The sequence below is a fragment of the Oncorhynchus keta genome, chromosome 19 (genome assembly GCF_023373465.1).
Source record: "Oncorhynchus keta strain PuntledgeMale-10-30-2019 chromosome 19, Oket_V2, whole genome shotgun sequence".
Lineage (NCBI taxonomy): Eukaryota > Metazoa > Chordata > Actinopteri > Salmoniformes > Salmonidae > Oncorhynchus > Oncorhynchus keta.
This window is the reverse complement of record NC_068439.1, coordinates 62,961,475-62,976,645: the sequence shown is the minus strand read 5'-3', so window position 1 is coordinate 62,976,645 and position 15,171 is coordinate 62,961,475. Positions and strand designations below refer to the sequence as shown.

Below are 15,171 nucleotides of genomic sequence, written 5' to 3'. Positions count from 1 at the left end.
TACATGTCTGTAGCAGACACGTTTTCAATCTGCCAGATTCTCGGTGTGTCTCAGGCCAAGAGTAGAGCAGAGCTCAGGCTCAACATCTGCAACACATTATTGAGATGTTCCTGTGTTCTTCTCGAGTCTATCCTCCAGATTCATATTCAGCCATTTGGAGCCCGACGTTATTAATCTCTTATTAAGGTAAATAAAGGCTAGTTGAGTCAGAGTACATTTTTCGATGAGAGGTACTAATCGTTTTCAACGCCTGCCCCGACAAGACCACAAAGGAAATTTCACTTCAATCTTGTTAAAAGTGAGGTTTTGTTTTGTTTTATTTTCACAGTAATGGAAAAATAACCAAATTGACAAAGTTAAAGATGTTTGGCTTGTTGCTCCATATCAGATGGATTTATTAGTCTACATGAAAATGACAAACAATGCTTTAAACAAATTTATTGAAAAAAAGCATGTGGTCACTAATTAAAGACAATAACCGTGCTGGGCCCTGTTTCCTACAAGCATTTTAATACTAAATTAGAACCTTCGTAGGAGCATCGTTAAATGTCTGAGATTCCCAAAACCATCGTTATTAACGTTGCACTTAAACGCTCATTACATTTACATTTAAGTCATTTAGCAGACGCTCTTATCCAGAGCGACTTACAAATTGGTGCATTCACCTTATGACATCCAGTGGAACAGCCACTTTACAATAGTGCATCTAAATCTTTTAAGGGGAGGGGGTGGTGAGAAGGATTACTTTATCCTATCCTAGGTATTCCTTAAAGAGGTGGGGTTTCAGGTGTCTCCGGAAGGTGGTGATTGACTCCGCTGCCCTGGCGTCGTGAGGGAGTTTGTTCCACCATTGGGGGGCCAGAGCAGCGAACAGTTTTGACTGGGCTGAGCGGGAACTGTAATTCCTCAGTGGTAGGGAGGCGAGCAGGCCAGAGGTGGATGAACGCAGTGCCCTTGTTTGGGTGTAGGGCCTGATCAGAGCCTGGAGGTACTGAGGTGCCGTTCCCCTCACAGCTCCGTAGGCAAGCACCATGGTCTTGTAGCGGATGCGAGCTTCAACTGGAAGCCAGTGGAGAGAGCGGAGGAGCGGGGTGACGTGAGAGAACTTGGGAAGGTTGAACACCAGACGGGCTGGGGCGTTCTGGATGAGTTGTAGGGGTTTAATGGCACAGGCAGGGAGTCCAGCCAACAGCGAGTTGCAGTAATCCAGACGGGAGATGACAAGTGCCTGGATTAGGACCTGCGCCGCTTCCTGTGTGAGGCAGGGTCGTACTCTGCGGATGTTGTAGAGCATGAACCTACAGGAACGGGCCACCGCCTTGATGTTAGTTGAGAACATAATAGCTCATAATCCAACGCCTGGCTCAGACCATTCGTACAACTGATAAGTGGGCTCCCGAGTGGTGCAGTGGTCTAAGACACTACATCTCAGTGCTAGAGGTGTCACTACAGACACCCTGGTTCCATTCCAGGCTGTATCACAGTGGTCTAAGACACTGCATCTCAGTGCTAGAGGCGTCACAACAGACCCTGGTTCGATTCCAGGTTGTATCACAACTGGCCGTGATTTGGAGTCTTTGGAGTCAACTGGCCGTGATTTGGAGTGATTTGGAGATTTGCACAATTGGCCCAGCGTCGTCTGGGTTAGGGTTTGGTCGGGGTAGGCCGTCATTGTAAATAAGAATTTGTTCTTAACTGATTTGCCTAGTTAAATAAATCATTAAAAGCTCATCGTTAAATGCTTTTTCGCCCTCAGAATATCTCCGCTAATCATAGAATCACATGATTTATCCGTCTCTCTGTGACCGCCGATAACTCCAGAACAAAGTTGACTACAAATACAAAGTTGCCAATGTCTTTTCAATTTATACAAACAAGAGACGTATAAAAGATGCTTCAAATGAAACCAAGCCATGGTAAAAATGGTTAGAATTATAGGAAATTAGCTAGTGCCATGCTCTTATGAACTGAACCACATACAGGATCACTACGATACATACGTAAGTACAATACTGAAGTGCTGGCCATCCAGTCACGTTTGCTCACGCACAACACGACAATCCCCACAATGCAATACTGTAAAATACAATACACGGTTACAATACAGGTGGATGATATTTTTGTATATGTATATTAGGATACCCATTAGCTGACGTCAGTGGTGACAGCTAGTCTTACTGGGGTCCGACACATGACGGAAATTACATTACAGACCAAATGCTTCACAATTTATTGCCATCCTCATCCGCGAACCACCCTCCTTCAGGCCATGGATGAGGCATACAATGATTTCCATCCAGACCTATGTTAGGCTTAGACTCACAATGCCAAACGTTTTTTTTCCCACATGCATGAACAATGAAGATATTTTTCTGTGACTTTGATGAAAACCTATGGACAAATGATCAAAACAAGGCTCAAATTACTGCCTGTTAAACAATTTTTCATTCATTTATTTTGTTTTGATTACATTGTGAAAGATGCCTCCAATGATCACACCTTTGATCACACGTGGGATAGAAATGATGGAAATGTGATGTTTAGTCATTTTTAATGAGTAGTGCTAGTGTAATACTTCATGTGAAAACAGTGTAATGTACTGTAATTTACAATACTGTAGCATACTACATTCAAAGGACAATTAACTGGTTGTTAAAAGAACTACCTTTGTATTTCTTTTTTAGCTCTCACCAAATATACGTTTAACGTGAAATATAATGAATACATTGGTTTAATCACCAAAACACAATATCTTCTCAATGTACAGTTTTAATTTTGGATACATGTTTACTGTATAGGGGTTGCATTTATTTTTTCTTGCTTTTTTGGGGGTGGGACTTTCTGGATTGTTTGCATGTTGGTAATGTATTGTATTGATATTGTATTACTGCACTGTAGGAACTAGAAACATAAGCATGTCACTGCACCTGCTGTAACATCTGTTTGGTGAAAAAGTGACTGTATGATTTTGTGTGTTATACTTAATCAATTGAAAATGTGCTTTAAGTTTTGAAACAAGTGCTTTTTGAGTTTTGTACTAACAGTTGTGAAAATGTACAACATACTTGAGGAAAATCCACCAAAACAATGTACAAGATGTAATTATGTTGTGTTTTGGTGATTAAACCAATGTGTGGTGAAATATGTCTAGAAACAAAATTAATGCACAAAACTAATACACTGAGTCAAGCCATCTCAACCTTATCTGTGGTCTATGAACCCCTCAGCATCCCTTGTCTAACCACCAGCCATGTCTCTCTCCTGGTGTGTGTGTGTGTGTGTGTGTGTGTGTGTGTGTGTGTGTGTGTGTGTGTGTGTGTTTCAGTGGACGAGACACTGGTGAGACTGGTGAATGGATCAGGTCCTCACGAGGGGAGAGTGGAGGTGTTCCATGAGAGGCGCTGGGGAACGGTGTGTGACGACGTCTGGGACAAGAAGGACGGTGACGTGGTCTGCAGGATGCTTGGCTACACAGGGGCCTTCGAGATCCATAAAACAGGCCGGTTTGGACAAGGTAACCCAGCTAGCACATTTGGTTCCTTTGAAGTTGTGGGAATGTAAGTTGAGCTTTACTTCACTTTACTGACTTCATTGTCCTCATGGGGAAATTTTGTTGCAGTATCATGTACACGTTTAAAGTGGCGTTTAAGTACAAAACAAATTGACAATACAACTTTCATAACAATTACAGTACATACCAATAAAAATAAACTAGCCTGCTGGCCAAACTGAGTCGATAGGAACATTAGCCTGAGCTATTTCGGAGGGATATCACACCTGGCACAAATGATTGTCTAGCTTTGTTTTTCCTGCCGAGGGGTGCACTATCTCTGCATCCAGAGGGGAGTAGTTCAAAGTCCGGGTACACGGGGTGGCTTGGGTCAAAAATTATTTAGATTTTGGGTCTAAAATGATTTAGATTTTTGGTTTCCCATTAGTTCTGAGAACGAAGCCATACATTTCCTGAACGGTAAAACTGAAGGTTTTTAAATGTTCAGAGAACAGATGTAAATATGTTGCCTGTTCCTGGAACATACATTTTTAGGTTGCAGAAAGGTTCTGATAAAGTTTTACTATGGTCCCCTGAAAGTTTTCCTCTGAGGTTTTATTAACGTTCTGAGATTGGACAAGATAGGTTACTTTGAGGTTTTTGGATAACTTCCTTAAACTGTCACTGAATGTTTCAATAAGACTTTATAACACTGCTAGATTAGTTTGGGTTCACTGTTTTGAACTCCAAACACATAGGACACATGGAAATTAATTTGCTTAGGCATTAATCATGCAAAAACATTTCTTTATTATTGTGGCATGGCATCAGTGAGATTCAAACCTTTGATCTTCTGTTCTCTAACCATGGAATTAGCTCACTGTGCCACCAGGATGGAGCTAGCATCAGGAGTTTCAACCGAAATTATTTTCCCATAGTTTCATTCTGAACAAAACCATTTTTCTTTTTGTTGTGTTCCACTGTTCTGACCTGTTTTGAACTGGTTCGAATGCCAAAAAAGTACCTGTTTATATTGTTCTTTCTGTTCCTTTTTAAAACCTCTGAAATCTTTTTTTTTTTTTTACATTACATTAGCTCAAGATTCAATTACTTCACCAATCAGTGCAGATAGTGTAGCTTGCTATAGAGCGGGCAAGCTATAGTTATTTTAGCCTAAGCAGCCGATACTGCCTGGGTGCTGCCTAAGCTATAGTTGTTTACATGCACAATGGACCACCAAGTGTAGTGAGCGAGATGCGACTGAAATTTTGCAGGTGGGGAGAGAGCGAGAGAGTGAAGGAGGAGGCTTGGCTTGAAGTGCTGGGCATATTGTTATGACATGCATTATCTGAATTAGGCCTGCGGAGGAGAGGCTTCTATGGAGGAACTTTGAATGTCTTTGAACTTCTGAGAGCTAGCTAGCTAACTGCCTTGTGTGTGCAGAGAGGCACCAGAATATAAAACAGTTAATAAATCCAATGTGAAACGTGATAACTATAATGCCCGTAACTAGCATTGGAAAAGGTCATCCATTCTTCTCCAATTAAACATCTCTCCCTAATTTCTGAATCACGCTTGTAAATTCAGTAGGCTTCAGTTGTCACGCCCTGACCGTAGATTGCTTTGTATGTTTCTATTTTTAGTTTGGTCAGGGTGTGATGTGGGTGGGTATTCTATGTTTTTGTTCTAGGTTTGTATTTCTGTGTTTGGCCTGGTATGGTTCCCAATCAGAGGCAGCTGTCAATCGTTGTCTCTGATTGAGAACCATACTTAGGCAGCCTGGTTTCACCCTTGAGTTGTGGGTAGTTGTTTTCTGTCTCTGTGTCTGCACCAGACAGAACTGTTTCGTGTTGGTCTATTCTTTTGTTATTTTGGTCTTATTTTGTTCCGAATTTAATAAATATGAACATGGACACTTACCACACCGCATATTTGTCCGATCCCTCCTACTCCTCCTCAGACGAAGAGGACAGCCGTTACAACAGTAGCTTAGGCTTCAGAGGGGGAGAGGCGCGTTGCCTACACACACACATACTGGCCAATATTTTCAGCTCGCAGGCAGACACTGGACTAAGTTTCTAAGTGACAGAGTGAGGGCTTTGGCATAGGCACCTTGTTGCGTTATTTGTGGGACAAAAGCAATATGCCTGGAACATAAAACAATGTCATTAACTAGTTACCATGCTTTTAAAATAATGGTTCTGTTCCGGAACAGTATAGATCACTTTCGTTCCCATTTCTGATTCTGTTCATCAAATGTTTTTGTTCTTTTCAGGTTTTCTGTTCTGTTCCCAGAAACGGATCCAACCCCTGGCTAGCATGTCATGTTTTTTTTACTCATACAAACCAATTCATTTTAGTCTATTCAAACAGACCCCATTTCATAGGAAACAAGCTCTCATTCAGATCAGGGTCATTTAGTGGACCTGAACACACTTAACAAGATAGAGAATAGAGAGAGTTTTGTTGATGCTGAGAAAGGAATGTACATGATTTTAAATAACGTTCTTAGAACGTTCTTTGAACATTACTAATGCTTTCTTGTGGTTTTTGCATTTTACAGAAAGGTTTTTTCTTGTTCTGAGAACATTACTTTAAATAGAACCATGAGGAAACTGACAGAAAACATTATGCTAAATACTGAAATTCCCATTGAAGAACGTTGTTTCTTAACGTTCTCAGAACAAATTGAGAACGGAACATTACTTTAAATAGAACCACGAGGAAACCTGGTGGAAACGTTATGCTTTAAATATTGAAATTCCCACAGGAGAATGTTGTTTCTTAGTTCTTCTCTGAACTATTTGAGAACATTCCCAATGTCAAGCCAGTTGGAGAACATTCCTAGAACTGTAATGTAATCAAATGTAAACATGTTTGAACTTTTAGGAAACGTTCTGTTAAAGTAATGAAATACCAAGAAAATAACGGTATTTTGTCAAGTTCCTTAAATGTTCCAAAGCCAAACAACTATCCTGCACAATTCCCAGAACGTTGTGGGAAGGTTGTATGCAAAATAACCATAGGACAACCACACTCTCACCAAGCTCTAAGAAACATATGGTTCTCAGAACATTATGTGCTAGCTGGGAAGCCACTTTGCAGTTTATCTCCATCTAGTTAGGAACTAACTACAGTACAGACTGTGATAAATGTGTTTCAGGGTGTTGGATTATGATTTTTATCATTTGTTTTTGTAATTGTACTTTTTTTATGGTGGGTATTAGTGCACACAGCAGTAGAATACTACTGAGATTCATATAAGTTTATATGGAAAAATCAGAGGAGCCAGATGCCATCAAAAAAGTCCCAGTGGTAATATCTGTTTCCTCTATGACCTTTTTTCAACAACTACCATTACATCACACACACACACATACACCTCTGTTAGGTCCAATAAACACATTATGGTGTATTAATATTATTTGTTTCTGGGAATACTTATTCCAAGAGCCATGCTTTAAAATGTATTATAATTCACATTGGCTTTTGAGGGCGTATGTTATTTGAGGACGAATGAAACAACTGTAAATGTGTCTTTCATAGACCCCATTTGTGAGGCTAAGTTTTCTTTTCAAGTTTGCTTCATGTTCATGCTGCACTCAAGATGTTTCAGTTATTCAATGTAATGTAGTTGGTTGTGCTACGACTTGGAGTCGGCACGTTAGCACTTTATGGTGCTAAATGTGGTAGAAAGACCTTTGAGCAGAACTCTGATCATACACACTGTTCGCCAACATTCGAAGGGAAAATATTGCTCACACCTAAAGTTCAAAATGTTTCTGTGAACAAACGGATTGAGTATATAGACAATAGGCCCGGCCTTCGTGATTGTGGTCCGTCCTCGACAATACCGTTAGTCATAAAGTATATGGAAAACAATATGGTATGATATTTACTTACACATCCTGTTCTTAAACATGAGAGGGACAGGACTCATTTGAACATTAGGGATACTACTTCTTTGGAGCTAAGACACACAACGATAGATAACATTGCTGAAATTGAGACATTACTACCAAACAACACAAAGAATTCTCATTACAGACTTCTATTTGTACGCTATATCAGACCAGCTCTGTTAAATAGTTTAATGGTCTAGTCTGCTGGCTCCAACTAGAGCAGGATATATTGATGTTATATTGGCCTCTAATGGTCTTTCATCAAGTCTGTCTATGAATCCTCTCACCCCGTACACAGCCTCTGATTGGTCTATGGAAGGAAGCCCTCATGCATATCTGTAAACTCTCATCATAGAGTAAAATAAATGAACGTCTGATTCAGGTTTATAAAAACCATATTGTGCTTTTTGTGCTTGTTATTTTGTCAGCATTCAAATATAACCCTGATGAAATCTGATTCAAATGTGGAGTATGACAGACATGCTTATGCTAATGTGACTTTGTGGGAACCTTTGTTGGGACAGAGACATTCATATGACATATTGCATCTTAGAAACATATATTATGTGGATTGGTTTGATATACTGTATATATAGTTTATCTGTGTGGTTTTCTTGCATGTATATTAGACCTTGTTGTTATAGATCAAACCAAGTTGGGTTATGTTAGACATATATTTAAGATCCTATGTCTTTGATTTATGTTAGTGAACTTCTAAAACCTGCTTATTTAGCAAGTAAAGTCATTTAGATCCCAAAAAGAGCACAGTGGTAGAACAATAGACAGAGTGTAAAATCATCCAGCCCTCAAGCACACAAATGCATTCCCATCAGATTTACATACTGATTGATGACGTGACCTTTCTTCTCAAAGCACATGATGAATTCATTGTCCCAAGTCTACCATTGTAACTCCAAACTCATCATCAACAATGGAATTCCTAAGGTGCATTTATACATTGTATATTCATTTTGCACATCATTCTTCAGACAGCAACAATTCATTAAGCCATCCCGGAGATCTTGACTGGGTCTTGAAATAATTTTAATTTGGATCAAGAAGCAGGCGCTGGGGGGTGTTGTCATGTTTGTTTGTCGGCCTCCCAGCTCTGTCTTCAATGTAATTGATACAACAATAAACCCAGTTTCAGACAGAGGTTCCATGCCAGAGGTCCCCTCTGGTGGTGCTTAGCTACCCTAGCTGATGCCTGTGGACGGGAGAAAGGAGAGGCTTGCTCCAGTCTCCAGAACCTCTGTGTTTGTGGAGATACGGCGTGCTCTCATCCCTCTGCCAGATATCTGCCTCACATTAACGCTTCCATGAGCTCTCAGAGGAGACTCGTGTGATGAATTACTCAGCAGACTGAGGGGCTAGGAGAGCTAGGAGAGGAGCCTGAGTATGGCCAGACTAGACTCTGCTATCACAGTCTCTTCACTTGAGATAAAGGCTGTGATTTGAGAGAAAGAATATAACATCAGAGCCTGATACTTGGCTGGCCCCATGCAACTCTCTTTTTAACATCAGCTATCAGAGCAGCTAACCGATCACTGTACATAGCCAATCTGTAAATAGCACACCCAACTACCTCACCCCCATATTATTACTTACTCGCTTGCTTGCTGTTTTGCACCCCAGTATCTCTACTTGCACATCATCATCTGCACATCTATCACTCCAGTACTAATGCTAAATTGTAATTATTTTGCCTCTATGGCCTATTTATTGCCTACCTCCCTACTCTTCTACATTTGCACACACTGTATATATATTCTTTCTATTGTGTTATTAACTGTACGTTTGTTTATGTGTAACTCTGTGTTGTTGGATTTTGTCTCACTGCTTTGCTTTATCTTGGCCAGGTCGCAGTTGTAAATGAAAACTTGTTCTTAACTGGCCTACCTGGTTAAATAAATAAAGGTGAAATAAAAAAATATGAAAAATGTCTTTGAAAAAATCCTCTAAATCCCTCCTCTTATAATCTCAGTTGAAAACCATATGTTTCTGTAAGTACTGGAGTGACCTGCACTGTCAGGTAAATCTTGACTAAAGTGTTTCCTCTCTCTTTTTCTATCTCTATCTCTCTCTAATATATTGCCCTGTCTATTTCTACAGGTACTGGGCTCATCTGGATGGATGATGTGGCCTGTGTTGGGAATGAGGACACCATCCACCAGTGCAAGTTCTCAGGCTGGGGCAAGACTAACTGTGGGCACGTGGAGGATGCGGGGGTGACATGCAACACCTAACACCCACCATTTTAACTCCCACTGAGTTCAGTTCTAAACTGCAGAGTTAAATTGCAGATGACAGGCAGCGTGAGGTAGAGCAGAGGGGCTGCGTTCTGACGCCCTACACCTACTCACTGCTGTGGGCAACTGATTTGACTTCAGACCCCTTTAGGGCCTCATGGCCGACTTTGTTCAAGTAAAGTAGGTTTAACAATAGCTGAACTAGATTCAGTGCCTATAAAGGACCAACTTAAAAAATGGTCAGTCACAAATGTTTGTCCAATTGTTGACAGATGACGCGATTACAAAGAAAATAAAGGGAACTAATGCCATTTGAAATAGGTGTATGGCTTGGCCCCAGTACGATTGATTGGTTTGTGTCTGTCGATTTCAACATTTCTGTCTGTGGAAGCAAGAATTGTTTTTTTTATCATCATGACAGAGTCTCTCTCTCTCTCTCTCTCCCTCTTTCATTCTTCTCCCTTCAACTGGCTAATTTTGATTATGTTAGAGTGCAGCCAAAAATGCCTCTTTCTTCATCGACAATTGCAGGGGCGGTTTGGAGACTTAACGGTTGGTTTATGTATGGAAACCAGGACTAAAGTAAGACAAATTACAGCCCTCGATGGCTTTTTATATTTTGGGAACATTTTTATGAAATGGTAAAACATGCAACGACTTGAGGTTTATCACAGGAAAGGAAACAGGGAAATATAGATTATTGTGTGAAATAAGCAAAACCAACCGCTGATGTAATACACTTTCAAATGTTAATCAAGTGTTGCCATGAGCATGATATCTTTTATCATAGATTTCTGTAGATGAACCTAGACAAATATTGCTTTGGGATAAGCAAAGATATGTGCTGAGGTCCTGAGGACTAGGTTTGATATACTCTGAGACACATAAATCTGGACTATCTCTCAGTTTTTCATTTGAAGCGTTGAAGCAGCTCCCCTTTAGACATGGTCCTCACTTTCATCCACTGAGGTTCATATTCAGACAAGTGCTATTGAGGTGTTATAGAGTGCTATAGAGCAGTGGAGGTTGGTGGGAGGAGCTATAGGAGGACGGGATCATTGTAATGGTTGGAATGGAATAAATGGAGCAGTATTGAAGACGTCAAACATATGGAAACCACATTTTTGACTCCATTCCTTTATACCATTCCAGCCATTACAATGAGCCCATAGCTCCTCCCACCAGCCTCCAGTGCTATAGAGTTTTCTGGTTCGAATACCTGAGTCGACAAGGTCAAAAATCTGTAGATGTTCCCTTGAGCAAGGCACTTGACTCTAATTTGCTCCGGGGGAGCCGTACTACTATTGCAGATCCTGTAAAACAACACATTTCACTGCACCTTTCTGGTGTATGTGACTACTGTCAAAGATAACACCTTACCCTCTTTGTATATTTTCATTCAGATTGGTAATGCTTCCCTCTTGGGAAAGAAACTATAAAAAATATTTTCTATTGGAATTCTTCAGAATTATTTTCATAGAAAGAAATTATTCTGGTTTTGTAGAAATACATATTCCTGCAGTATGTGATCATTACTATTATAATCCACTGTCAAATATTCAACTAGGGTGCAGTTGGTCTGTGAACATAGAGGTAATTGTTGCATGGATCTTCAACTGTTCTGTGAATTCATCAGTCATGCAATGCCTTTTCAAGTACAAGGGAGCAGCCTGCACACAATTTTGATTTGTATAACAGGGACCACAAACCCAAGTTACACTTTAGGAACATACTATCAAATACTAGGATGCTATAATTGCCACAGTATGTGAAGTCGAGATTGGTTGATTTATTATACCATGGTACCCCTGTAACTCTAACCAACACTTTTATTGGACAAGATTTAATAAGGACATTTGAGGAGTGTAAATATCTGTTTATCGATTGTGCTGGTGATAACACCCGGCCCACATGAAAAAATACTAAAGTTTACTATAGAATACTACAGCACTTACTATAAAATTATGCAGTAAACTGTAATACTGTACTACACACTGTAGCATCCCTCGATCATGTGTGCTAGTACTTACTAGAGAACATTGGAATATACCGTAGAATACTATAGTAAATACTACAGTATTATCTGCAAAGAAAACACTAGTAATTACAACAGTAATGTCCGCAAAAACACTGCAGTCGGCAAAAACACTAAACTTTTTAAAACTATATTAAATACTACAATATTTAATTAGCATATACCCTGCCCATTCCCCTCGGTTGTCACTAGTTACCACAGCCGCATAGTCTTTTAAGCCCCGCCTATTTCTACAATTTATCTTCTTAAAATGTGATTTTAAACCTAACTGTAACTTTAACCCTAACCTTAAACACACTGCTAACCTTATACCTACCTTAAATTTAGATGAAAAATCGATTTTTTTTTTCATACATTTTTTAAGGTTATAGCCAATTTAAACTTTGTGGGTATGGTAACTAGTGGAAAACATTCCCCTCCCCCATATTCCAATTGGTTCAATCCATAAATTAGAAACCTACATGCCAAGTATAGACCATATATTGTGTTACCCACAGATTATAGAAAAGAGCAGAAGTGCTGAATTATCTGTTTAGACCCCAGTCTCAACTACATACAGATAATCTTTTTAGTACTTGTCCAGTAGATTTCCTCAAGGACAAAGCCTCCACTTATGTCAAATATAATAAAACAAAAACACTATAGTAAGTACTACAGTAATCTCTTAAAAAACACTACATTAAAAACTGTAGTATATACACTAGTTTTATTTTACTACAATAATTATACCATAGTGAACTGTAAATATACAGTATACCACAGTAAATACTACAGTGAATATTACAGTAAAGTCTGAAAAACACTACAGTAAATACTATAGTATTTATACCATAGTATAGTATTGTTTCATGTAATTTGAAATGTTTAAATACAGTGAATATGTGACAATATGTCATATGTTCATTAGATAATACTTTGAAACTTGATATTTCTTGCTGATAAAAAAAATAATGTACCGTTGAAAGAATAAAATGGTATTCATTTGTTTGTGTGGACATTTATTTTTATTAAAATGAGGTTAGAGGCAATTCAGTAGAAAGCGAAGTAATCCTATCCCATACTATAGCTACAGTAGGGTTTTCCAAACTTGATCCTCGGGACCTCAAGGGTTTTTGCCCTAACAGTACACAGCTGATTCAAATTATCAACAATTGATTATTTGAATTAACTGTATAGTCCAACGGCAAAGCCAAAACGTGCACCCTTTGGGGTCCCGAAGACCGTGTTTGTGAAACCCTGCTGTAGCTACATCAAGAAAACAGGTGAAGATGGAGAGAAGAAGTTGGGCATGGCATCTCTGGATTGACAACTGAGAAGCAATTACCTTAAAAGTGGTTCCACATGGAGGACGGATATAGAAATGACTGCTGGAGAATCACCTGATCACCTCAACATATGGTGAGCCTAGGACAGGGGAAGGAAACAGTGTTCCTGGAGTGCTGCAGGTACTGCAGGATTTTGTTCCAACTAGGCACTCCACCTGATCAACTGAGCTAATTGATCAGTTCAGTGATTGCCTAAATTGAACACACCTGGTTTCAGGTCAGTTACATAATAAACATGAAGTCCCTGCCGTACTCCAGGACTAGGGTTGCCTACCAAGAACAAAGACCGTGAATCACAAGTGAGGGGAAGATGTGTTTACTCAACATGTTTGAACTTTTATTGGGGGATTTATTTTATTTTAAATTTTCTAATGTTAAATATTTTTTGTATGCAGGTAATAGCACTTATTCATTTTATCATATCAAATGTTTGGGTCTTTGGTACACAGAGGTTCTTACTCTCTGATTGTGGGAGTCTTTAGCATCTGGAACTGTATCAATCTATTTTCTACTCTCAGTTTTATGTCAAACACAGACAAACAACACCGTTTATTTGAGGTATGACATGAGGACAATATTTGTTAAGGGATATTTCAGTGGAATTCACAGATGGACAAAGGAACCATTTGACTCGTATCCTCTATTGTACCCACAAGGCCTCTCTGGCATCAACATCCATGACTGTTCCATTGAGTCAGCACTGTATGGGGATTTGAAATGACAATCTGTGAATCTATTTACAGTGATTTTGTGCAAGGGGTAGTGGGCTCAACAACTATCTCTTCAGTTCATTTATGGAAAGAAACCACATTGTTCAGAGTAGGCTCACATAACTCACAGAGAAAGGGCAGTTCCAGCAATCAGCACTACTTGACGTGTAACTTTAAAAAATGAGTATGTTCCAAGGCTGCACTTCGAACTGCTACCCCAGAGCCCTCCAGAACTCCCCCATATTCCCATGAGTATTCTGGACAGGATCAACTCTATAAGAAAGATTTGACAGCCGCTGTTTGCTATTGTAAACTAGCAAGAGTTATCGGTGGCCTTTGGCCTGGATTTCCTGAACAGTCTTCCATCTCCTGTGTCTGAATGTTCGGATGAAGCTGCTGTTGGAACATGCACATTCTGTTGACATGTCCATATACAGAATTGATTAACATATGCACACTGGATATGATCCAAATAAAAAGTTAAACAATAAGCAAGAAATTGTCAAAATGCAGTTGATTATTCAAGTAAAACCATGGACAAATAAACCATGTATACAGAACAAAATTTGACATTGAAAACATGTATGAAGTGATTAAATTGTGGATTTCCCTAATTCCACCCAATTTGAGCAGAGCTGAGGACAGCTCTTTCTTCCCCTCCAGAGCCCACACTGAGGTTTGACCAAGGAACACATATGTCTATAAAAACAACCAAAACATGTAGCAACAATGCACTGTCTTCATATTAAACTATGTTTCTACAATATAGTGCTGAATGAAAGAGGGGAAACAACTAGGGTATTGAAATGGTTCCCACCAGTGATTAAATAGCATGCAGTACCACCTGGAAGGGCAGTATGGCTGGGGCATGTTCTGCCCATTGCTATGGGGATGTTGTGTAGCTATGCACATGTGGAGAAATTGGGTAAGACACGTGTGCCTCAACTGTGTTTGGGATCATTTCAGACACACATGCAGGCTGCAGCAGACATCTGCTCAAATGTGGCTGGTTAAATAACAAATTAAACAGGGGATTGCAGAAAATCTGGATATCTGTTCTGCCACTAGAGTCCAGGGTTTGGGCCCCAAACATGAAAATGTAAGATAAATAAACTTTTTTTAAACTTGCGTAAACAGTCTGTGAGAGAGTGCAGAACATTTGCATATATTTTCTCCCCTTAGAACACACACCATATCAGTCAAGAAAAAAGAGTCTCATGCATTGAACATAATTGTTGTTTATAAGAGAGATAAGCAACATGGGTTTGACAAGTTGGCTCTGCATGAATCTCACATTTAAGTGCACTACAGTAGGCCTTCATTGATTTGGAATCTGATATATTATGGTACCACAGGACCATCCTCCTTGCTCAACACACCACTGGTGGTCACATCTACCAATTTATAACCTGTGGTGATGACATGCACTATACGTTTGTAAGATGTTTAATGTAGGTTAA

At 39.5% G+C, this 15,171-nt stretch overlaps 1 protein-coding gene across 3 annotated transcripts in view; it reads left to right on the top strand.

Moving 5' to 3' along the window:
• Positions 1-12,663, top strand: part of LOC118398657 (scavenger receptor class A member 5-like) — a 68,976-nt gene extending 56,313 nt beyond the window's left edge. For all 3 annotated transcript variants that reach the window (XM_035794211.2, XM_035794210.2, XM_035794213.2), the window contains exons 8-9: positions 3,326-3,514; positions 9,505-12,663. In XM_035794211.2, coding sequence (XP_035650104.1) covers positions 3,326-3,514; positions 9,505-9,638 — 323 coding nt within the window. In that variant the 3' untranslated portion in view covers positions 9,639-12,663. The remainder of the gene's footprint in view (positions 1-3,325; positions 3,515-9,504) is intronic.
• The last annotated feature ends 2,508 nt before the right edge of the window (positions 12,664-15,171 follow it).